The following is a 23762-nucleotide window of genomic DNA, read 5'->3' on the forward strand; positions in this document are numbered from 1 at the left end:
GTAGTTTCCCTTCTGGGCTGAGCAGATGAGTCATGTCCCTGGGTGAGTGACCAGCAACAAGAAAGAAGTTCCCTTGTTTGATGGTGATAGAATATAGTAAAGTCCTCTGTGGCTTTTATAACAAAACTGTTCTGTTTCCAACAGGTTTTCCTTCCAAACATGCCAAAAACATAAATAAAAAATAATCACACACTTGCTGCAAGGGCACTGAGGAGGTGTTTTGTGTTTGCACTTTTCTGTTGCTCATGACCCAGGCAGTGACAGCATCAGGTACACAGCTCTGCTCCAGCTGGGGCATTTGCTACTCCCGGCTTAACTTCCAGTGCCTTCTTCCTCTGCAGCTTCTCCCCAGCTTCAGGTTTTCTGCAGAAGCTGCCTGGACCTCGTTGCAGCAGAGCACTGCTGGGAGGGATCAAAAGTTGGAGAAATCATGGTTTCACATAATCAGTAAGGGAACTTGGAGCTGGGAGCTTATAATAGCAGGAAGTCTTGCATAAAACATGAGGCTACTTGAAAATGAATAAGAACGGCACGTGGTCGGGGGGTGGGGGTGGGGGGGTGGGGGGAAGAGTGCATAGCGAATCTGCTGAGATGAGGTTCATGTAATCATGAAATAGTTTGGATTGGAAGGGACTTTAAAGGCCATCCAGTTCCAAGCACTTGCAGAGGATCAGGTTGCTCAAAGCCCCATCCAACCTGGCCTTGAACACCTCCAGGGATGGGGCAGCCTTGACTTTTCTGGGCAACCTTCACTGGTACCCCCCCCACCCTCATAGGAAAATGTTTCTCCCTAAGATCTCATCTAAATCTCCCCTCTTTCAGCTTAAAAATGTTCCCCCTTGTCCTATCCCTGCATTTTCCCATCAAGAGCCCCTCCCTGGATTCCTGGTGCCCCTCTCAGTACTGGAAGGCTGCTGTAAGGTCCACCTGGAGCCTTCTTCGGGCTGAACAAGCCAAACCCTTTCAGGATAGGGAAGCTGAGAATTTTTCAGTTCCCTTCCCAAGTAGCATTGGCCCCACATCACACGCTTCTGTGCTGTGTGAGCATGGCCACAGCTCTCTGCTGTGTGTTTCTCTTTTGGGTACATCCTGAGCCTGCCAACAGCAGTACCTGCTGTACAGCCTAGTGTCCCCAAGATGGGACTGTGTGCACCAGCAACAGCAGAAACGTGACTCTGTGGGGTGGATTCCCTCATCTGAGAGGCCTCACACACATTTCTAGCAGTCCCTGTGCTCTTGCCCTTGGACAGGCACAGCTCCCCTCCTCTCCGTCTAGGCTGGCTCTGAGAGCCTGGGCTCTGCCTGGTGCTGCCATAGCCCCTGCAAGGGCAGGCAGGGCTGCCTGGTGCTGCAGCACAGCTGCTCCTGCGTGTTCATTGCTGTGTTCCCAAGACCTTCATCATCCAGGCAGGAGATTTTTCTCTCTGATGCTGCCTGATAATCATCCCATGCCCTGAAGAAGAGGTGTCACTTGTAATTCAGAGCACTAAAGGAAACAGTGCGGCTGCTCTTCCTAGTGCTCAGGCCATGAAAAGTTGCGTGAACCTGCTATGGGCTGCTGATCTGGGAAAGGAAGCTCTATGGTCAAAAGATGAAAGCCATGTGCGTCCAAGGCAGTGCTGCCAGGGTGGGTTTGTGTGGCCCCATGCTTCCCTAACTGCGCTGACTGATTTAATAAAAGCTGATAACTCTCCCTGCACCTTTGCCTTGACAAAGCCAGATGGCATCTCCCCTCCTCACCAAGTCTGTAGGACAGACTGACGCTGCCTTGAGCTCTCCGACAGACACGGAGGGCAGAGCACTCAACGCCCTACCACGTGAAATGGAAAAAATTAACAAGGAGGAAGTCAAGCAGACTGTTGGGTAACAGAGCAGGGGTGCAGGAAATGCACTGCAGTCAAAGATGCTAAGCGCACAGCCCAGCTGACAACAAGCTTTGGGGGCTGTGGTGAGGTGCAGTCACGCAAGGAGTCTGGTGAGGGGGCTGAACTGATGCACCCTCCTGTCCTCTCCTCTTTAAAAGGGAAACCTAAGCAAAACTTCCAAGCCAAACCATGGCCACAACTGTGCTCCTGCCAGTTCTGTGGAGTTAAGATGGAAGACTTCAGGTCAAGCATAATTTGCAAGTAACAGAAAAATGACAACACTAGATAGTGAACTACCAAGGAAGTTGGAATTGATATGCAACAAAATCCTTTGGAGCCTTTTGTATTTGCCCTGGGAGAGAAAATATGTTTTGCTAATCAAGCACTTTTAAAGGCATTTTACCAACATGAGCACTCTCAGCATCCCCCTAATGTGGGTCAGCATTAACATCCCTGTTGCAATCAGACAGAATGACTCGTGTCTCACAGAAAAAAATCAGTGTTGGTCTGTGGCGCCCAGGGAGGTCCCTTAATCATTATTCCAAATGCCACAAATTTCTCTGTCTCATTACACCTCTGGCCCCAGGCCCTTGCAAAAGTGAAAAGCAAGCATTTCCAACACCAATTCTGCTTTTCCGGGAGAAAAACAGAAGGTGGCAGTAAGGAGGCTCATCACCTGCAGGTACATTCCCTCTTCCTCTATAAATGAGCTCCAGTCTGACAGCAAAAATTACTTTCTGGGGCATCAGCCCCCTTAACCATTTACCAAAAAAGACTCAAGGACAAGCAGGATGTACAGACAGTTTTGGTTGAGCTGTATCAGCCATTTCCAGTACAAGCACTTGCTCCTCGCCATCTGGAACGTCCTACCACGGGAATGTGCATCTTAAGTGCCCCTTGCCGGTGTCATTGGCCAGCAGCATTGTGCCCTGCTACACTCTGGGTTGCAGGTGAAAAGCATTTGTGTTGCCACTCCTCCAGATCCTCTCTCCCTCACTTGGGCACTTCAGGCTGCTCACGAATTACCAGCTCTATAGAAGCACACAGACAACCGCTGGGCTGAGGTTTCATGAACCCGCAGGCAGGGCCCCATTGCCAAAGCCCACGAAGGCCATGCATTCCCCTGGGTCAAGGAAAGCAATGAGACTGGCGTAGGTATCAGAGTAGAAGGCAGACAGGAAGAAGAGTTTCCTTTGGTAAAGTTCACCACTCCATATCCACAGCCCTGCATGGCCACTTGTGGAAAAGCTGGTATGCTACTCAGGCTTTTCCATTTCATACTCTAACTCCATTGCACTCATCAGGTTCTCATACTCATGTTTTTTCCCAACACTTATGCTGCCATGGCTGCTGTCTTTCATGGTGAATGTGTCATTGGATGTTTCAGACTTCACATTTGTCTCCTTGTGTAGGCACTTCACGGGGGCTTCCTCATCGGTTCCCAATCCTGTGACATCTGCGCTGCTGCGGCTGAAATGACAGAGACATCACTGAGAAGGATGACTACATCAGAAGCCAGTAGATTTACATCTTTGTGGAAGACAAGATCCACCACATAATCTATACAACAGCAGAATTTATATTAACCTAGCGCAGGCTGGGGGGCTCTGAGGGACACAAGAAAGTCAGGTTAGGAGGATGACACACACAAAAAGAGGCAAAGAACAACTCACACTTGTACCGTAAATTGCCATGGTGTTACCCTGTTATCCTCAGGAGAGGCACCAGCTGACTGCCTGCCCTTAGAAAGCGCATTCCAGCAGTAATGAGAACGGCAGGGTACGAGGCTGCAGGTGGGTCTGCACACAACTGCAGCATGAAGGGAGGAGAGGCTGGGACTAGGACAGGGCACCAGGTAGGTTAGTATAATTGTAAGCAAATAAGAAATGCATAAAGGAGTACTGGGATAAGCACTGGGACATGTTTCTTAGAGAGAAAGGCATGTATAGAAGGAACTGATCTCAAGGGAAAAGCTAAGGATTCACATCTTTTGCTTTGTGAAATGATGCTGAGAATTTATTGCAGGGAATAGTTACCCCCTGCCATCTGCAAGGACCCAGCCTGCCTTTTCCTCACTCTCCATGTAACAGAACAGACTGGCTGCTCCCACAGTGAAATGCCAATGTCCTGACAGTGCCACAGGACGGGCTGCCCAGGAGGCAGATCTCTGCCAGCCAAATAAGCTGTGGGTTTCGCTGAGCAGGGGGCCATCCTGGGGACAGACATGGGCAATGCCTGCGGCCTCCTGAGTGGCCTCCTGATCCGCCACGCTGGGAAGTGGTACTCACAAAGCGACTTCATAGAGAGGCTCTGGGGAAAAAGAGGAATCGAAGACAGGCATCAGTATGGTTTGTGTGCCTAAGGAAAAAAAAGAGCTACTCCCAGGCATTCCCACCCTCTGGAATAACCCTGCCACCCTGTCTCGAGGGTCCAGCTGCAGCTGGGCTTGGGGCAGGGGCTGGAGGATGGTGGGGATGGTCGTGATGATGGTAATGGTGGAGACGACCGGCATGGTGGGGACGAAGGGGATGACAGAGATTGTGGGGATGATGGCGATGGCGGGGATGATAGGGATTGTGGGGATGACTGGGATGGCAGGGATGATAGGGATGGTGGGGACAACGGGGACGGTGTGAGCAGCCCTGGTGCCCCACTCACCCGAGCGGCGCCGCCGCAGCCGCGCGGCCAGGATCGCTCCGAGGGCGGCGGCGCCCAGCGCGGCGCTCAGCGCGTAGGGCACGGGGGTCGGCACGGCGGGGGCGGCACCTGCGGGGCCAGGCGTGAATAGCGGCGAGGGGGCCCCCACCGCCCCGACCCCCCCGAGGCGGTGTCCGGCACCGCTCACAGAGCCACAACCCACTGGGTCGGGAAAGACCTCCGCGCCCGCCGCCGCAGAACCACCCCGAGCAGCGCCCGGGCCGGGGCCGCCCCGTGCAGCCGCCGCCGGAGAACGGAGCCCTCGGCGAAGCCTCTCCCGGTGTCCCAATCCGAACACGCCCCGGCGCCTCGCGAGGCCGCTCCCTGCCGCGCGTTCCCCGCCGCCGGAGCGCATCCCCGCGGGCCGGGCTCCGCTCCCTCCGGGGCGCGGGGCGGGCTCCCTCGGCCCCACACTCACCCGTCACCACCAGCTCGACGGCGTCGCTGCGCTGCGCAGCCCCGACCCTGCCCTCGGCCTCGCAGAAGTACGTCCCGGCGTCGGAGGGCCGCAGGCTGCCCCACGCCAGCTCGGACTCGCTGCGCAGGAGCCGGGGCGCCGTGCCCGGGGTGCCGCGGAACCAGCGGTAGCGGAGCGGGGGCGACCCGCTGGCCTCGCAGGTCAGGCTGGCGCTGGATCCCGCCGGCACCGACAGCCCCGGCTCGCCCGCCCGCACGATGGGCTTTGTCGCTGGCACTGGAAAGCAAAGCGGACGGGCTGGGTCAGGCGGGAGCCTCTGACGCTGCTCGCCGCTCGCCTCCCCGCGCGGGTCCGGCCTGGCTCAGCCGTGCCCGAGGCCGGGGCTGCTCCGGCTCTGCCAGCGCGTGTGACACAAGCCCTGCTCTGCCGAGGCCCGCGGCAGACGGGCAGCTCCTTCCCACACGCCGAGGATGCTCAGGAAGGGGAGAGGGTAGGTGAGGCTGGCCCAACACCCGTTGCTCCCCCCTCGCTCCAGGAAGCACAGGGATGCCCACACAGAACCCCGGCCAGGTCTGGATGTTGGCTGAAGCAGCGTGGGGCCAAGCAGACGCTGGTAGATCCAAACTGGGGTGAATGCTAACCCATCCCCTTTTCCCAGTCTGTCTCCATATCTCCAGGAGTGAAGAAGGAGGGGTAGCCTAGCATGGAAGGAGGAGAGACTCTTCCCATCAAGATACCCCAACACTCAGCCTGAGTGTAGATAGACACCATGGTGTGGAAGGCTGTTCCCACCAGGTGCTGCCTCATCTGTGTGCCCTGTGGATTAGACTGGCTGTACCAGAGCGGGGCTTTATTGCTAGATTCACCTTTGACAACTTTAACTGTAGTGGTCACCTCCTTTGTTATCAAGCTTTTGTTTTCAGACCTCCAGATGACTTGGCAGGTGTAGTGTCCGCTGTCAGGGATTTCAAGGTTCTCAATGAGGAGTGAGGCATTCCCTGGGCTGTGCTTTGGGATGCTGACCCGGCCTCGGAACCGAGACAACAAGATGTGGTCACCAGAATCATCCCTCCGAAATATGGTAGAGATGCTATAGTCTCGCTCTATGCTCCAGCTGAGCGTTTGCAGGGTAAAGCCTTCTGAGAGTGTGTAGGTGCACGGTATAGTGGTGGATCCCATCCACGTGGCATTGACCCAGTGAACACCAGACAGGTCCAGGAGGGCTGCAGGGAACGACAGTTAAAGGGAAGAAATAAGAATGCAGCAAAAGAGTAGAACGTCTTTAGGATAGATGGGAATCACCAAGCAGTGGAAGCCAGCATGTGGCCACATCTTAGGCTTGCTGTAGACCGCAAGCCAGCCAAACCAGAGCCTGTCCCCAGCTATCTGAGCACAGGGAAGTTGCTGTGACCTCATGGCTATTTTTATTGTTTCTGTCTGGACACTTGCCAGTTCTCAATTCCTTCTCGGCACAGAGAGGCACAAGTCTTGCTCCTGCTGGCAGCATCACATCTCAAGACCTTCAGGAGCATCTCTTATTCTGCTCTCTAGCCCCAGACTTTACACCCTACTTCTGCTGCCTGTCTTTCTGCTTCCACTTGCACATGATGAATCAGGCAGCAATGGCTTTCCCCCGCTGACATGGGATGCTTGGACAACACCACTTGCAGAGCTGGCTTCTACCCTCTATACAGGAGGAAGGATGAGCAAAGTGAGTTTTTTACCGCTTCACTGTGATTAAAGATGCTTGTTTGCATTCATTCATGTCTCTATTTTTTATGCATCTTCCCTGGTGCTCCCAGGACCCCACAGTATGGCTGCGCCATGAGAAGCACTGCTCTGTGTGGCAGCCTGTCCCAGAGCTGACAGGAGGTGCCGGCTGGGGAGAGGCATGGATTTGTGTCCACGGGGACAGCTGAAGGGACAGCTAGGGCTGAGCAGAGCCAAAGCTGTTTTCTGACATGGAGCTTTGGTTCCATGAGGGGCAGGCACAGCTCCATTCTTCAAATCCCACATCCTGGTCAAATCGAATGCCTTGATGTATCAGTTTTTAAAGGTTTTCTCTTCACCTTTTCACTGCGAAAAACTAAGAAGAGTGGAAGCTATTTATAAAACTGCTCAGAAATACCCTCAAAGCATTTGGTGTCCTCAAGTTCAAGTACGTTTGCTATCCAGTGCATATCTGGGCATGATTTTGTTTAAATATCTCTACCGCTGCATTGTTTTGCATTGCTGTGTGCCACGAAATAGCTGCCAGCATCCCCCAGTTCCCTGTGAAGCAGCAGCACTCTGTATATGACTAGTTTCAACAGAAGCAGGGATGACTCCAGAGGAGAGCTGACTGGAAGGAATGGGAGAAATTCAGCAAAATAGAAATCCTTCAGAGAGCATTTTAAAAGAAGGATTTCCTCCCAGTGACGCTGAAGCTGGGATGAAGTCTTTCAGACAAACAACGGGAATTCTCCCACTGGAGGGAAGTTGAGCTGGACCGGCCAAAAAAATCTGAAAGGCTGTGTTAGAGATTAGAAGACTGATCAGACGGATTTGCATTTTCTACAATGCATGATCTTTAAAGTCTCTTCCAACCCAAACCATTCTATGATTCTATGATAATGGGGGGAAAAAAATGAACTCTTCTATTCTGTCCCATTTTATAATAAGCGTCTTCCTTCCTATCCTGATAGCACTAGCCGTCCTGATGGCATGGAAGTGCCATGCAGGCAGGAGCCTTTAGAGATCTGCTGTGAAGTACTGGGCCTGGAACCAAACCCAACCTTTTTCCTTTAGACTTAGAGAATTTCAGATCTGACTCAGCTTTCTTGGATCATACCTGCTTCAATCAGATAAGCGCCCTGCCAAGTGCTCAGGTGGGCACAGGAGAAGAGGGAGAGGATTTTGTGGTATCTGGCTCATTCTCTCAGTCTCTCCAGCTGTTTGCCCACCAGAGCACAGCTCCTCTGGGAAGTGCCAGTTGTACATGGCAAATGACCTGAATTTAGCTGGACTTGTCTCACATCTGCCCATGCCCCCTTGTACCACTCCTCTTTCCTTTCCTCCCCAGAAAGGCACTGGTAACGTTCAGCTGCAGTAACTCACATTACATCGCTCGAGAGGCAGATTCCAGAAATCTGCAAAGCTGTTTTTCTAGTGATGAAACAGGGAACATGTTTCAACCTATTTTCCTAACTGTCAGGAGCAATCCCATACTCTGTATACAACTTGTTAAAGCACCTTTCTTCTGTTTCCCAAACCTTTCCTCTGCTGGTGTCAGTGTCTGTGTGCCCCGGGAGTGGTACACATGCTTCATAGACACAGGACTCAAAGCAAAGATTCTAGTATCACCTCTCCTACTGCACCTAGAGTCTGCAGACAGGAGAGACCAAGGGGAAGCGTGTGTGTGCAAGCTCCTGGTCTCACAATTACAGCTCCTCTTCTGCCCATGACTGTGCTGGCAGAACATGGTTCTGCTCTCTTCAATTCTAGAAGAATGCACAGTCCAGCTTCACAGTGGCTGTTTTGGAAGCTAACACCAGAGCAGGCCCTCTCCAAGGGTCCTGAACAATTTGTTTTATTCTTGCTTTGGGCCATGGAAGCTGGACTTTTGCCCAACACTGCCCACCCTTAAAGGCACTTTTTTTTATCTGATACTAAATGAGACTCCTGGGAATGTTCAGGATCTGTTCGTTGTGTAGGCAAATAAAAACTTTCTACACAATTTAAAAAAAAATTAAGATATTGTAATTCCAAATATTTTCCCTACCCTCTTAGTACTATGATACTTGCTCTTATACTTGGAAGCATTTACTCACCACTGCAGCTGACGAAAACCATCACAAACAGCACGATCCACACAATTTCTCCCATTCCTGGAGAAATGCAGGTCTGACCTCCTTTTCCTGTACTTTGTGAGAGACACCCCACACTCCTGGGACCAGAATGCAAGTGAAGAACACTTCCCTTTCTTCTGTCCTTTGTCATCTAGGATCCTCTTTCTGAAATATCACGCGTCCATTTCATTGCTGACATAGGTGAAGGGTAAAGGATGGACAAAGACTAGAAGAATCTTTCCAGTTCCATTTCATATTCCACTGTCCCCACACAATTCTCTTACCATTCTCTTGACTTTTCAGACTAGTACTCTTCTTTATAATTTTTCATATTTATGTCCTTCTTTTTGCTTTCATCTTCCCTTTCTTTTCTTCCGCATTTGCGTTCTCTTCACAGTGAAAGAGCTTTATGATGACTACACAGTCAAGCACTTGATAGCAAGGGAAAGCAAACTTGTGAAGCATGAATTCTGTTGCCTCTGACTTGTGTGTGACGGTATTGCTCGGTGTCTCTTGCCATCGTACCATGAGAGCTCAAAACTGGACATCCAGAAATGGAAAAGTGCAGGTCTGAGTGCACTCACCTAACGCCATGCAGGAGAGCAAGGCAGAGACCAACATGTTTATGCACAGTTCTGTTGCCTTGGTGTCTTCTCCTGCTGCGGGTTCTCAGCTCTTCTGCCAGACACATGCACGAGCTTCTGCAGCAACGGACTCTGAGGGGAGCCCCATTCACCACCTGATCAGTCGATCAGTCTGTGATGTGAGTCAGGGAGACAACCAGCCGTCGCTTCTGTGCCAGTCTGAGCCTTTCACACCAGAAAACCTAGGATGCCACTTTTACCATTTTGGGTAAATTCCTGTTTTAGCAGAAAATGCACAGAGAAGAGATATTGAAAAACCAACATTCTGCTGACAGGAATTTCCCTGCAAAAGCTCCAATCTCTACCACCTGCCCTCTTGCAGTGCAGCTGCAGTGACACCTCCCAGGGCTGTGGAGAAGGCATATGGGGAGAGGAAAGGTTAACGAGCTGCAGTCAGCTGCATTTGAAGTTATAGAAGCTTTTACCAACTACTGGTGATCAGGTAGTCCCCACCTAGTGCTCTCATTTTCACAGCATCACGGACAACCTGGGTACACGTTGCTGCTGCAACAGGCAAAAGTCATCACATTCCATGCTCTGCAAACATACGTGGTGCTTTCTAAGGTGACTTGTGACTGAAGCAGAGGGATTTGAACCCAGGAGACATTCTGGGTATGCTTTGTAGGGGCACGCTTAAAAGGGCGTCCAAAATTATCATACACAGAATTAATGTGCATATGCTAATTATTACCAAAATCAGAAAGAATTACAGAAGAAAAGAAACACGAATAAGAGCAGATCTACTGACCTAAGAAATTCTGTTAGAAACTTTTAAACATTCACTAAAGCAACTTTTGACATTGGTGCAACAAGTTCATACGAGGTTCCAAGCTAAGAGCTACCACCAGCTGTCATCCTGGCAAGGAAGCCAATGGAGGCAGCAGCACTACCAGTTCCTGCAGAGCGCATCCTTGCTTGTGTGGCAGAAACTTGATTTTTGCTGCCTTTTCTTCTTGACTTCGTTGCTGAAGTTATTGGTGTGGTACTGGATCATGCTGCCTGTACCCCACCTGACCACATGGGCACCAAGAAGCCGTTAGCTATGTTTGAGTCCCGCCTAAAAGCAAGCAAACACATGAGCGCTTGTTGAAATTCAAGCAATGTCACAGAGAATGAATGTGAGTCCATTTTCAGAGAGATGATTTATCCCAACCTTTTGCACATCCTGACCCATGACTAGAAGCTTGTCCCAGCAGACTATCACCTATGTAAAAGACTTTAAAGAGACTAGATTTTAGGGAACGTGCCCTGGGGCAAGCTGAAAACCCAAGCTAAAACTGCTGATTTAACCAGTTTCTGAGCCGGACATGCAAGACTTCCTGAAGCTGTAATTATACAGGATAAAAAAAAATGACTATTTAGCTAAAACAGACATGAATAATTGTAGTTCCTCAAATGTGATGTAAATGACATCTTTCTCTCCCTGGGACAGAGATGTAGGTGCTGGTTTTCTCCTCCCTGAGCACACAGCCAGCCCATTTCTTTCTTATAAGAGAGTCTTTTTGTAATTTTGCCTCTGAACACATGAAGAAAAAGACTTTAATATCTCAGACACTTTTGCTAAAGAATTGCATTTATTTCAGTGTCTCTGCTTTGGATTAAATCTGTTGCTTTCTCTCTTGCAGTGCCTGGGTAAGGCATCCTGCACCTGTTCCCCACAGGCACCCACCTTCCTGAACATGACATGCTTTAAGTGTCATTTCTTCAAGTGTTACAGCTCAGGTAAAATGACCCATATGACTCTTTGTGATGCGATTTCTGCTACTACATCTCAGGCTAACTAGAGGTGGCACACTAAAGTCCTCGTTTCCCTGAAAATGATTGCAGATGGGCCCTCAGACCCTACTCTGCAGATCCTGGACCTCATGCTTTGACATAGTCTGCCAGAGGCTACAGAAATTTGCTATGGTTTTCCTGATGGTGAAGATTTTTAGCCTGCAAGGGGTAAAATTCAGTAACAAGCTCTGAACAAACAACCAAAAAGTAGATAAAAGAAGAATGTTATTTTGCAATGTGGTTTTTTTTTTTTGATCTGCACTCAGAGAAAGGCAATTTTTACTGCAAGACTTGAGATATTGTTATTTATTCCAGCCATAACTGGCTCACAGATCTGACTAAGCACTTTTGAGATCCCCCAGAGAAGCAAATTCTATGAGCCTCTACGGTCACGTGCACCACAGTTCTCCCGTATACACCAGACAATTGTACAAACAGGTATGAAAACATAACCTTTGTTCCAATCTAAAGAAACAGACACTTAGTGTAAATGAGCATTGTCCTTCAAGGCAGGTATAACAGAAAGGTGATGCACAAGTGATCTTCTGAAAATGAACTTCCCATGGTTTCTTTTCAGTTTCCTGAGCTTGCCTTTTCCTGCTTGCCTTAAAAGGTTTTATTCCACATCATCAGCTCCTGGTGATGGCTGTCCAGCTAGTATAGAACTGCTATTAATCCATCTTTGTATGGCTACCTTGCCTATGCTTTGCAGTGCAAACAGAATTCAATTGTTTTCCGATTTTGCGGCACAGCTGGGGGGTACTTGATGGCTGTAATCCATCGAGTGTAGACAGCGAGAGTGCCTGGTGTGCTCAGGCTGCATTGTGACCTGCCTGCCCTTCCTTGGATAGCCCTTTGTCTCCACATCTTTACCTTACCTTACTGCTCTCTTCTTGGGCCGGTTGCCGATCCCACCACATCCTGCTGCCTCAGATGAACAGCAGTGCAAGTCTTTAGGGAGAACCAGAGCCAGGTCCCTGTCAGGGTGGCTGGAGTCACATTTGAGGTGCTCTGACCATATCGAGTGTTACCGCACCTCGCCAGTCCAGCACGCTTCCTGACACAGGGCTGTCTCTGCCCGCCTGGTGACACCTCAACTTCCCCAGAACCATAAGGGACCTTTCACCACCTAGTGCACAATCCACAGCTTCTCTTTAGAAACAAGGGCAAACGGAGATGGGAAAGCAAGCTACCTCCATAGACAGCCATACCCATCATCCGACTTATGGAAAGGACAAGCACCTTTCTCCTCATTCTCTGAGCAGCACATGTCGTGTGCCCCTCTTTGCTCAGACATCTACTCAGCCTCTTGACTTTGGAGTACCTCAGCTTTCCAGTCACTCCATGTGGTGCTAAGGCCTCGTATTCCCACTGCAATCACTTTGTGTCTGGGATGGAGCTTGGATGGGTGGGCTGTTTTCCAGTAACAGTGACGTTCCTTTCCCACACCCTCCCTACAAAACACACGCATGTGCACACACTGACTTTTTTTTTCAACCCCTCTTTTCAAATAATGAGAACATTAACGCAGGGCTCCAGAATATGCAATCTCATTTAGGCTTGAGAGATTAAGAAAACACGACAGTTTCCCAGAAAATTTCAACACCATCGATTTGTCATCGCATTAACGTGCTGCCCAGTCATGATGTTTCTGTTGTTCTCCAGAAAATCCTTTCAGTGACAACTCTACTCACTTTCCACTTAGGAAGAAAGGCTATCAGAATGCACTGGCTTTTTGCACTCTTCATAATAGAGCTCGTTTTCTTTCACATCCTAAACCTCTCATTTCATTAGGTCTGGATCTCAAACTGGGCCAGCCGCAACCCTTGCATCTCCTGTTCCCTAAGCTGTGTCTGACTACAGCCTACACATCCCCTGACACCGCATCCCAAACCTATTCCTAACTCCACAGATTCACAACGCTGTTGCTTTCCAGTAGAGACACCCAATATGCTCCTAGGAATGTAATCCCTGGCACACACAGACCCTCATGTGCACATCCCTTTATAGGCAAAGCAAAGAGAAGTGTAACAAAATGTGCTAACGTTACAGTGCTGAAGTTTAATGATTTGCATTTGCTGCCCCATGTTTGCAATAAGCTGTGTGTACATGTTGACATTTTTTTCCAAGGTACCACCACCACCAAAAGATACTCTCTGTTCCCTTTCCATTTTGAAATCAAGGTTTCCCAGCCCTTGATTTTTAAGAGAATTCTTAACAAAGAGAAATAAGCTTATGGTACAGAAAACCCAAGGAGAAAGCATAAGGTCTGATTGGAACTGATAGGAACCTGTAAAGCCTGCCTGGCACGTTGTGAGTTTTGATGAACTTTGATATCACTCATTCCTCTAGTTTCTCATTGTACCCCTTCAGGTTTTCATGGCGCTATCTGGGCAGCATGGCATTCCACCCTCATTTCTATATTGCGTAGAAGTACTTTCCCTCTCCCTTTAAAAGTGCTACCAGATAATTTTAGCTAATGTCTGCTTCCTTTTATCTTTGAAGACACTGTAAACAGACATACTCTGTTAGCCTTCTCCACGCCAGTCCTGATGAGTACACTTTGCTCCTTTTGCCTCCTTCTCTTTTTTTCCAAGCTGAGAATATATAATGCATTTTCACAGAAGTGGTTTTACACCACTGATCATCCTCTATTATTGCTCTCAGTAACTTTTCTAACTCTGTTGAACTCTTTCAAGATGAGATACCTGCACAGTTACACAAGGTGGAAGCGTTCCATGGGTTTTAACAGTGTCACAATCGTGTTTCCTGTTCCATTGTAATGCCTTTCCTAACAGCTGCTAATACTCTTTTTGAGTGCTGGTGAATTTCGAGTTGATGCTTGTCCAGAACTGCAGACACAGATCCCTAAGTGAAAATAGCAAATCCTGCATCTGTGCCACCGATACCCCCTTGCCTCTCAGATAATTTCTTTTGTTCTGATCACATTGTCTTTAATCAGACATGGTACTGCTCTATCATTGATTATGGAAAGGTTCTTCTGTAACTCTGCATTGTCCACGTTATAGGTTTGCTCGTGATAGTGGAAATTAGGAATAAAACTTTTCAGCTCCCTTCTTGCCCCTCAGACCTTCTGAAGCTAGGAGGAAAGCACTCAATGAGAACAGGCTGAGGAGCTGTCATTGTGAGTGCTCGCTAGCATTTTAAAAGATTAGTTGGTTGTGCAAAAATATTCATATCAAAACACAGGAATTTGCAAGCAATCCTCTCCACAAACACAGCAATGTATCTAATTTCTTTCAAAGATTAAACAATCAAGAGAGACTAGAGAAGGTGAACTCTCAAAGAACGTGCCATGTGACAGCATCAGAGTTGCCCAAGCTATCCAGCTCCAGACCTGCAGAAGGTCTGCCTGCCTTTTTTTTTTTTTTTTTTTTTTTTGGAGTGCTGCCAGAAGGCACGCTGAGTACAGTCACATGTGCCCATTGTGCTATCTTCCTTTCATACTGCTGCTTCTGGCAGGGTGAGGTTCTAGGGTTTATCCTGGCTTCAGTCCATCTTTCAGCATTTCTTGAAGGGCTGTCTTGCATTGAAAGGTCATTCTACCACCTCTGCAGCATTTCAGGCAGAAATGCTGATTCCCAGGGCAGGCTCCTTCCACTCTTACCCAAGGGTGATGGGGATGTTGAGCAGCCCTTGGTGCTGGTTCTACCCCCACTACACAAAGATTGATTAAGAAAGAACACAGATCCTTCTGCTCATATAAAGCAGTAAGCTTAGTTCAGTGGCCTGGGATCCACAGACCCCAGGCTTTTGAAGGGCTTTTGTCTCAAGAGGTGGTGAAAGGGAACCAAGCAGGGAGAAATCAAATCTACACAGAGTTTGTAACTGAGGTTCCTAAAGAGGTTTGTGTTTTCACTGCAGAGATTAAGCCTCCACAAATTGTGAAGGAGCAAAACCTGCTTATCTAACCTATTTTTTCAGAGGCAAAGATGAATTGAAGATAAATTTTGCCTGGATGAAGGTATTCTTCAGGGCTGTAGAGCGCTGCTGATTCTCATACAGTGTCTCCTACTTCGTATTCAGATTCCTGGGTGTTTCCAACACAGTCATATTCATTCTTCTTCATATTTGTTTTGTCAGACCTTTCATTTTTCATGGGCTCTGTCACATAGTTGTTTTCAGTAAAGGAGATGGGTTCCTCATAATGACCCATACTTTCACATCTTGAAGTCTCTGCTGTTCTCGAGTTGTGGCTGAAATCAAAATACAATACAAAAGAGGAGTTACAACCAGAGTAGACAGAGCACCTCCCAATCACCACAATGTTGAGCAAGGTTATGATTCGATTCAAACCCATATAAAGCTGGCCCACCGGATTAAGACTGTTCTCTGAAGGAGAGAATCTTATCCTTTGCTTCCAGGTGGCAGGAAAACCTTGGACATTACAGCAGCACTGCCTCCAGTCCAGGAGAGTTTTGGAGGCAGCAAAAGGCAGGCAAGCAACACAAGGATTACCACCATTTCCTGAAATGGCACAACCAGACAACTGCTCTTGGCAGTCTAAATATATATAGACACACATATATACGCATTAAAAAAAACTAGTGGAGGAGTGGTAAATGGTGAATTGAATGCAGCCCATATCTACCATGTGGCCTGTGATAGCCAGTATCTTTAAAATGAGGGTAAATCCTTGGAGGAGAAATGCCACCACACTGTTCAGTTTCTCAGGGTTCAGCTGCGATGAACATGTAGCATTATAAACCACACCTGGGCAAATACCACTGGCACGTTCTACCATGTTACTCAGCCACGCACATTTTATATCTAGAGAAGTGGTTCTCCTTGGATGTTTTGACTGGATTAATAACCTTTTAAGCATGGCTCGCCTAGTTAACCAGTAGATCAGGATGCTGAAATCTGAATTTAGAAACAGCTAAAACTTCCTGCTACAGGTATGACTAAAAGGGGCCAGTTCAGCCAAGGATTTGTCAAGTATAAATCAGAGTGTAAACTGTGCATCAGGAGCCTCAGATCTCCAGAAGGGGAATTCTTGTTCTTTGCATTTGAAAGAACACTGGCAATTTATCCTTGGCAATGATCTTCAATAGATCACTGCTGAAGCTAAGTAGCATTATTTTCTCTGCTCTGACACAGTCCCCGAAGACTCATCAGTAAGTTCTATAAAAGGGTGTACTCACAATTTTACTTCATAGACTTGAGCTGGAAAAGAATAATCAGAAATGCATGTCAAAAATCAGCATTTATATTCTCAAAAAAATAAATTTCTACTATGTCTCTTCTCGGTATGTGAAAATGACAGAATAGAACGGGGAACCTTAAAGACCTGGTTAGGTCGGTGATGACTCCCATTCCCAGGATTCAGTCCAATAAAAACGAAAGTAACCTATATCCCAGCTGTGCTATGGCTGGGTCAGACTAACTGGCCCAAGGTCAAAGGTAGGGTTGAGTTTGGAAACTAGAAGTTCCCAGTTCCCACAGTTTTCCTTTTTGTTAGAAGGTCAATCAAGGGCAACTTAGAAAGAGGTTATTCTGGAATCCTTTATTTTTTTTTTTTTTAAAAAAAAAGCAAAAGTAGTATTTGATAATGATTGTTATTAATTAGTAGCACAGAGTTGTAGAAAGGTGATTAAAGAAACAAAGGGACAGAGAGAAAACTATTAAAAACCCCAAACCAAAGTCCCAGCGAGTTCTCTGTACAGCTAAGCGCTGTTAGGGAGAAAGGCGACTCTGAAAAAGCTTTTGGTCAGGAGTTTCCCACTGTTGGTGCAGAAAGGGTAGAAGCATTCAGTAAATAAATCCCACATCTGAAGACAGGAAAGGAAATGAATCCCTCCTAAATTAGGGAGAACCACTGGAGGCCTCTTTTCCTGCATGGGCTAAGGGAGATGTTAAACTGCAGCTGGTGCTAACAGGTATTTTAAAGCAGCAGGACAAGATTAACTTGCTACCAGATGCCTTAAAAGCTCTGATCAACACACTTGGTTGAGCAGGTAAGCTTGAAAGCGAGTAACCGTGGTGGATCAGAGGCCAGCATGGCAGAAAAGCTGAGCACTGCAGGGTGGCCAGAGACAGAGACAACCAGGACCAGCACCGGGATGGGTACCTGTAGGGGCCATTCACCTGCGTGCCAGCCCTTCCCGTGGTGGAGGAGCAGGGCTGGGCTGGGCGAGCAGCGGGGAGATGGCTGCACACTGGCCTCCCCCCTGGCCAGTGCCTGGTAGCCGTCCCCAGCTGCTGTGGCTGCTTCTCAGCCTCCTTTTGTCTTCCACCTACTTTGGTCCATGCACGTTTCAATTGACTGCCAGTATAACGCAGGTGTCCAAGCTGCTACTGGTGGCTGCGAGCACCATACCAGCCCCAGATGAAAAGCCGTCAAGGGTAAAACCAAGCTGGGTGGACACGACACATTCAAGTTTCTCAGGATATTCTACTCACCTTCTTTGGGCTTTCTAATGCAAATGATAAGAAAGATGACAAGGAAAACCACAGCACTGCAAACCACAGCAATCACAATGACCAGGTACAGGGACAGGTGAGTCCTCTGGAAATCTAGAAAAAGACAGAAGCCCTCCTGGGTCACAGAGTCATGGAAAGGTTCAGCCAGACTCTTTTAAAGAGTCACCATGAGTCATGCAGGTCCTTTGGAAACAACAATGAACACAACTTGCAGCCAAAAGGCACCACACTAATTTTGAGGCTGAATGTACTGACTGACGAGCAGCCAGTTTGGGTCTCTAATCTCGTTCTTGGCTCAGTTTCGCTCTCCACTTACCATGGGTTGTATAATTCCTTTCTGGATATCCCACATGAGTCTCAGGAGTCACTGCTGTAGTGGGCAGATCTACAAAACAAACAAGGCTTTCTGAAAGGCTCGCAGGGCATTTCCTCATTGTAACACCAGGAAGTCCAGGATTACGGCTGTAGAATCAAAACAGGGTGTCCCCATCACCCTCAAGGCAGTGATAATAGGCAAACTCTAGAAATGAGTGGTCTATATATATGTACACACAATAGAGTATATATACACAAACAGTAGATATTATGTAGAGTATACATACTCTACAGAGCACAGAACATCCTATGTAGTCTGCAGGTTAGGAAATGGTATTTCTAGCACCCCCAAGACACAGACGGAGTTTCTCACAGAGAGACTCAACTCCCCTGAGAGCAAGCTAAAAGCCCTCAGCATGCTGGAGATTGAGGGAAGGAGGACATTTTACCTCCTGGAATAAGAGCTTAGGTGTAGGGACTAAAATACGCTATTATCAAGACTCTGCTACCCAGCCACAAAATCCAGTGCTGATGTCAAAGAGTCTCCCCTCCTTGTCCTCGCTGTTGGCTGTAGCTGCCGGTACCCTCACCTGTGGTTGGGTGCTCTCTCCACATGATTCCCACATCCCTTGGCAAGGCTGCTGTTGTCATGAATGGATCTGCAAGGTGAACGAGAGAATCACGTAGGACCTTGACCATGTTTGTGATGCTGCTGCAGTACAGAACTGCTTCATTGGTGGGATGAGACCACAGGGAAGCAGTCACCATCCTAGGAGCCCATGGGGGTCAGCGTGTTAGCAGCATTAACAGCCATAGAATAGAATCGTAGAATCATTAAGGTTGGGAAAAAAAAATATCAAGTCCAACTATCAATACAACACCAACATGCCCACTAAACCATGTCCCGAAGCTGTGGTCATCAGTAATTCCTCTTCCTTTGCTGTATGCTTTTAGAACAACTGCTGTAAAAAACACCACGCCTTTTCTGCCATAACCTTTGTTCCACCAGGACCTCAGCAGGCTTTGCCTCTTTCAAAGGCCACCATGTGGTGTCTGTTCTTGGCTCCACGACCACAGCCTTCCTGGCTCTGCATACCAAGTTACCAGCCAAGGAAAGCAGCAATTCTCCAGGGCATATGTCACCTACCACTCTGCAGAGCCCGGGTACATCAGAGCTCAGTAAGTGTGTGAAGCGTGGCATTTCCAGAAACATGCGGACAATCACAAGGAGCAAAGGCCAGTCCTACTGAGGAACGACTTGTGCTCCTCATATGCCAGACAAGGTCCCAATGCCTTGACTGAACTTGATAAAAGGAATGGGCAGCACTAGGCAGCCAACAAGGAGTTCAGAAGAAGCTAAAGAGGAATAACTGCACGTGTTAAACACCAAACTGTTTTGCATCAGAGAAGAGCAGTTCTTCTGAGGCAGAGGAGGGGAGCTGAATGCAGGAAACGGAAAAAGATGGCAGGACAGGGCCAGTGAGGAGAAGTGCTTCAGAGTGCTTCTTGTGTTTTGTTCTTTCAGGGAGCGTTGTTCCCTCCCAGTACAGAAGGACTCCAGATATTTCCATCTATCTGCTGCCCCAGACTCACCCGTCACCACCAGCTCGACAGCGTCGCTGCGCTGCGCAGCCCCGACCCTGCCCTCGGCCTCGCAGAAGTACGTCCCGGCGTCGGAGGGCCGCAGGCTGCCCCACGCCAGCTCGGACTCACTGCGCAGGAGCCGGGGCGCCGTGCCCGGGGTGCCGCGGAACCAGCGGTAGCGGAGCGGGGGCGACCCGCTGGCCTCGCAGGTCAGGCTGGCGCTGGATCCCGCCGGCACCGACAGCCCCGGCTCGCCCGCCCGCACGATGGGCTTTGTCGCTGGCACTGGAAAGCAAAGCAGACGGGCTGGGTCAGGCGGGAGCCTCTGACGCTGCTCGCCTCCCTGCGCAGGTCCAGCCTGGCTCAGCAGTATCTGTACCAGCTCTGCTGGGTTGCTGCCATCTCTGTTCCTGTAAAAATCACTGCCCAGCAAACGGAGATCAGGCCAATGAACAACTAAGTTTGGTCCAAGCAAAGCAAAACAATGCAACATCCTAGGAACTTCCCCTCTGGTGTCCCTCAGGAACACTGGGCTCTCAGACACAGGTAGAACTAGGGACAAGAGAGAGGTCACAAGCCCTTCCCGGCCCCTGAACCACAGGGTGAGATGTTGCAGAATTCCTCTCCATGACCTATTTACTGCTTCTTGCAGAGCCTGGCTCTGCTCAGCAAAACACTCCTGCATTGGAAACACGTGGTCACTGCCTGCCTGGTGCATTTGATTCCTAAAAGCCTTCCCAAGCCCACCCCTCCACTCAGGCAGAGTTTCCCTCTAGGGTTTACCTTTAACAACCTCCAGCTTAGTGGTGATCTCTCTTGCTATCAGGCTGTTGTTGCTCATTCTCCAGGTGACCTGGCAAGTGTAGGTTCCCCTATCAGACATCTCCAGGTTCAGGATCTGGAGAGACACATTCCCTGGGGTGTCCTTCAGAACACTGACCCTGTCCCTGTACTTGGACAGGAGAATATGGTCTCCAGAGTCATCCCTCCGGAAGACGGTGGCAGAGCTCTTGTCATGTTCCACTGCCCACATGAGCATTTGCTGCTCAAAGTCCTGCTCAGGCACATAGGCACATGGCAGAGTGGTGGATCCCTTCCATATGCCTTCAATGTCAGTGAGGCCGTTCAGATCCAGAAAAGCTGCAGGAGGAACAGAGAAGAAAATCTGGTAACAAACCATATAACCTCAGTGAAGGCAGCACCTGGGTGATGATGCCTGGAAGCATCAGCAAGTGTAACCCACCAAACCAAAAGCACAGGCAGTCGGTATGGATAATGAGGGATGGTCTGTCCAGGGATGGACAAAAACCAGAATGGCATGAAGAGACAGGTGGGAGATGGCGGATTGCTGGGGCCAACGCCTGTGCCACGCGAGCGGCTGGGCTCTTGGGCTGAAAGCAAGCGAACACCAGGCTAAGCACAGGATCAGAATTGGCAGGTGTTGAACCCAAGGGAAGGATTTTGTAGAAGGCCAGGCTGCACAGCACCCCAGTCACAGCTGGCATCTGCCCCTGCCACCTGACATTGCTCCAGGCGCTTTCCTGGAAAGCATGGTGCCTTAGCAGCAAACCACAGTTCTCATGCTTCACTCCATGTTTGCGCTTCTGAAAGGCACTGCTTTTTGAGACTAACCTGAATTTAAGCAACTTCAATAACAGATCCAAGAATTCTAAAACTCTTTAAGTTTTCCTGTAAAAGTGAGGTCTGTTGCCTTGGTCCCAGTACATTTCTGTCACTCTGGGGCTGAACCTATGCTTCCACAGATGCCTCCTTACCATTTTCTCCTGGTTTCCAACCCCTCCTTTACTGGGAACACAAGAACTACCCAGACCATTTGTGCTGAGCTGGTGTCCATGGGATCTTTGTCCTCTACATGTGTGGGCAGCACTTCCCTAGCCTTCACGAACCGTTGCACCCTGCAACCACTGGATTTGCAACAGCCGCATGCCAAGCCATGCATGCAAAGCCGCGGGCCTCTTTACTATGTTGCTGTTCCCAGAACAGAATTGCCCTTGTCCGAGCATGCACAGAGGCACCGGTGCCAGGGAAGACATTGCCCCACGCAGGAGACCTGTGCCTGTACTCACCATGGCAGAAGAGAAGAGGACTCATAAGCATGGCTGCTCTCACCAGCATTCTCATCCTTCCTAGAGCTGCAGCTTCTCCCTCGAGCACAGCAGACCTGCACTCTCCAAGTCCAAGGAGAAATCAGGAACATTAATCTTCATTTGCACATTTTGTCATTGAGAACCCAGGGCAGTGGCTGATAGTTTTTCCTTCCTCTTTTTCAGAAAAAAAATCATCTCAGTGATGATTCAGAGGTGTGGACAGAGTACTGTCCTAAGGGAGATGAAGAGATGAAAGTTTAAGAGTTACTTCTACTACTTCATGTTTCCCGCTCAATAGGCTTTGTCCCCCTTCTATTTCTTAATTTAACTTAAAAAAAAAGTTTTCTTTTTAATTTTTATTCCTGAACACCTATTATTTCTTCTCTTCCTCCTTGCCTTGCTTTCTGAACAGTAAATTATACCAGGCGTGTTACACACAAGACAGTCGGAGAGAGCACCCTTAAGGAGCTGAACTGCCAAGGTCCTTGCCATTCATTTTCTTACCAGCTTTTCGATGGAACTCACCACTCTGGTGCAAATTCAGATTCATAAAAACACTCTAAATCTTTATATTACCAGCATGCAACAGATGAGCACTGTACATCCCCACCCAGTGAAATATTCCATTATATTTCATACTATTATATCCCACTTAAGAGACAGAGAGTTTAGGCATACAAACCTGAAACAAGTACTTTCCGAGAGCTGCAGGCACCTTATTTGCCCACCTGCCCACCCCACTCTATCTCATAGACTGAGCCTTCTTTCCCGTGTAGCAATTTAGCTGTTTGATTGAATTGATTAATTGCATTCAATTAAAACTGTGGATTAGGCTCACATGCACCTTCCTTTCCCTGTAAGCTATCTCAGAAACAGGAAAGCAATTATATGCCCAGAGAGAAAGAAAGGAACTTATCAAAGTATAAAATCTTTGAGACTACAAAATTGTAACTTCTTAATTGTAATGAGACATGTTATTGGTAATTGAAAGCAATAGTAATTATAGCTAATCTATATTATTAAGCAATTGAACACTAGACCTGTCTAGGAGAAGCATCTGTTCTCTACTGAAACACTTCCTTTACGTGCCTTTTTCTGTTTTCAGCAGCTTTTGATTTTTCTTACACTCTGACGACAATGATCTCTCCTGCATGTTTACTGGATTCAGCTAAAGCAATATGAGCTCTTTGCTATAGTTACATCCAAATTCAGCATCCAGTCCTCAAAATGCAAGTAACCAAAATAATTAAACACAGCCAACAAACTCCTGGCCCACGCTCTGAAGTGCAGCCGTCCTCCCACAATATCAGGGCCGCCTTCGCCTCTCTGAATGCGCAGTACAGGACACTGGAGCCTGCAGCAGCAGCAAAGGGTTGGGGGAAATGTCTCTTACAGGCTTATATGTGGCTGAAAGGCAGCTCCACCTCTGTTGCTGTTCGTAGGTCACCATGTAATTTAACATTAAAACCAGATTTGTGTATGCAACCCTTCGAGCTCTGATATTAGCTTGTTCCTTTTGTTTTGAGGTCTTTGCTTTCATTGTGATTGTTTGCTTCTACATCTGTTCCTACCTTAGAGCAACTGGTAGTTCGTTCTGCCAAAGAACGATGTTTAAAAGCATATGTCCATATAAAAGAAAAATGTTTTCAGTACTTGTTATTAATCTTGCTCTGACAACATTCTTGGCATGAGTCTGAATTTGGTTCTTTTCAGGTTATGACATTCTGATCTCTACTTCCCCAAAGCTGGTGATTTTAATACACACAATTTTCATGCCTTTATTTGGTTAGAAAATCCCTATATCTTCATGATTGTTTATCAGGCTTGGCCAAGAGAATCACGTTCCATTGATTTCTTACCATCTACTCTGTGTGCAGTGGTACCTGTAACTGAAGAGGACATCTAACCAGCTTGAGGTCTAAAGGCTGCTGAAAACATCCCGCTTGATAAAGCTGAGAGAAAGGCTCAACAGAGACCTGGGGACCTGATTTCATGTCCTCCTCCCTTGTAGCCCTATATTCCTCATCAGAATTTTCCCATGAGATGCAACTCCTGTCTGCAGCCACTGGGATAGAGAAAAGCTG

The 23762-nt window shown here is 48.3% G+C and overlaps 1 protein-coding gene across 3 annotated transcripts; it reads right to left on the bottom strand.

The window, feature by feature from the left end:
• Positions 1 to 588: 588 nt before the first annotated feature.
• Positions 589 to 22473, bottom strand: VSIG4 (V-set and immunoglobulin domain containing 4). 3 transcript variants are annotated; one of them, XM_054075901.1, is made up of 9 exons: positions 21658 to 21978; positions 20354 to 20710; positions 19580 to 19855; positions 18577 to 18645; positions 17988 to 18056; positions 17651 to 17764; positions 16393 to 16414; positions 8790 to 15444; positions 6067 to 6203 (listed from the first exon to the last, which is right to left on the bottom strand). In XM_054075901.1, the coding sequence occupies exons 1-8, from the start codon at positions 21710 to 21712 to the stop codon at positions 15246 to 15248; spliced, it is 1161 nt and encodes a 386-aa protein (XP_053931876.1). In that variant the 5' UTR covers positions 21713 to 21978; the 3' UTR covers positions 6067 to 6203; positions 8790 to 15245. The 3 variants fall into 3 exon arrangements, with proteins under 3 accessions (XP_053931877.1, XP_053931876.1, XP_053931879.1); XM_054075904.1 differs by lacking the exon at positions 6067 to 6203 and adding an exon at positions 15564 to 15929 and having other exon boundaries at positions 15321 to 15444; positions 21658 to 22473; XM_054075902.1 differs by lacking the exons at positions 16393 to 16414; positions 17651 to 17764; positions 17988 to 18056; ... (2 more) ...; positions 20354 to 20710; positions 21658 to 21978 and adding exons at positions 589 to 3335; positions 4154 to 4175; positions 4524 to 4631; positions 4981 to 5256 and having other exon boundaries at positions 5847 to 6203; positions 8790 to 15248.
• Positions 22474 to 23762: the final 1289 nt, after the last annotated feature.

This window comes from Cuculus canorus, chromosome 10, assembly GCF_017976375.1.
Source record: "Cuculus canorus isolate bCucCan1 chromosome 10, bCucCan1.pri, whole genome shotgun sequence".
Taxonomy (NCBI): Eukaryota; Metazoa; Chordata; class Aves; order Cuculiformes; family Cuculidae; genus Cuculus; species Cuculus canorus.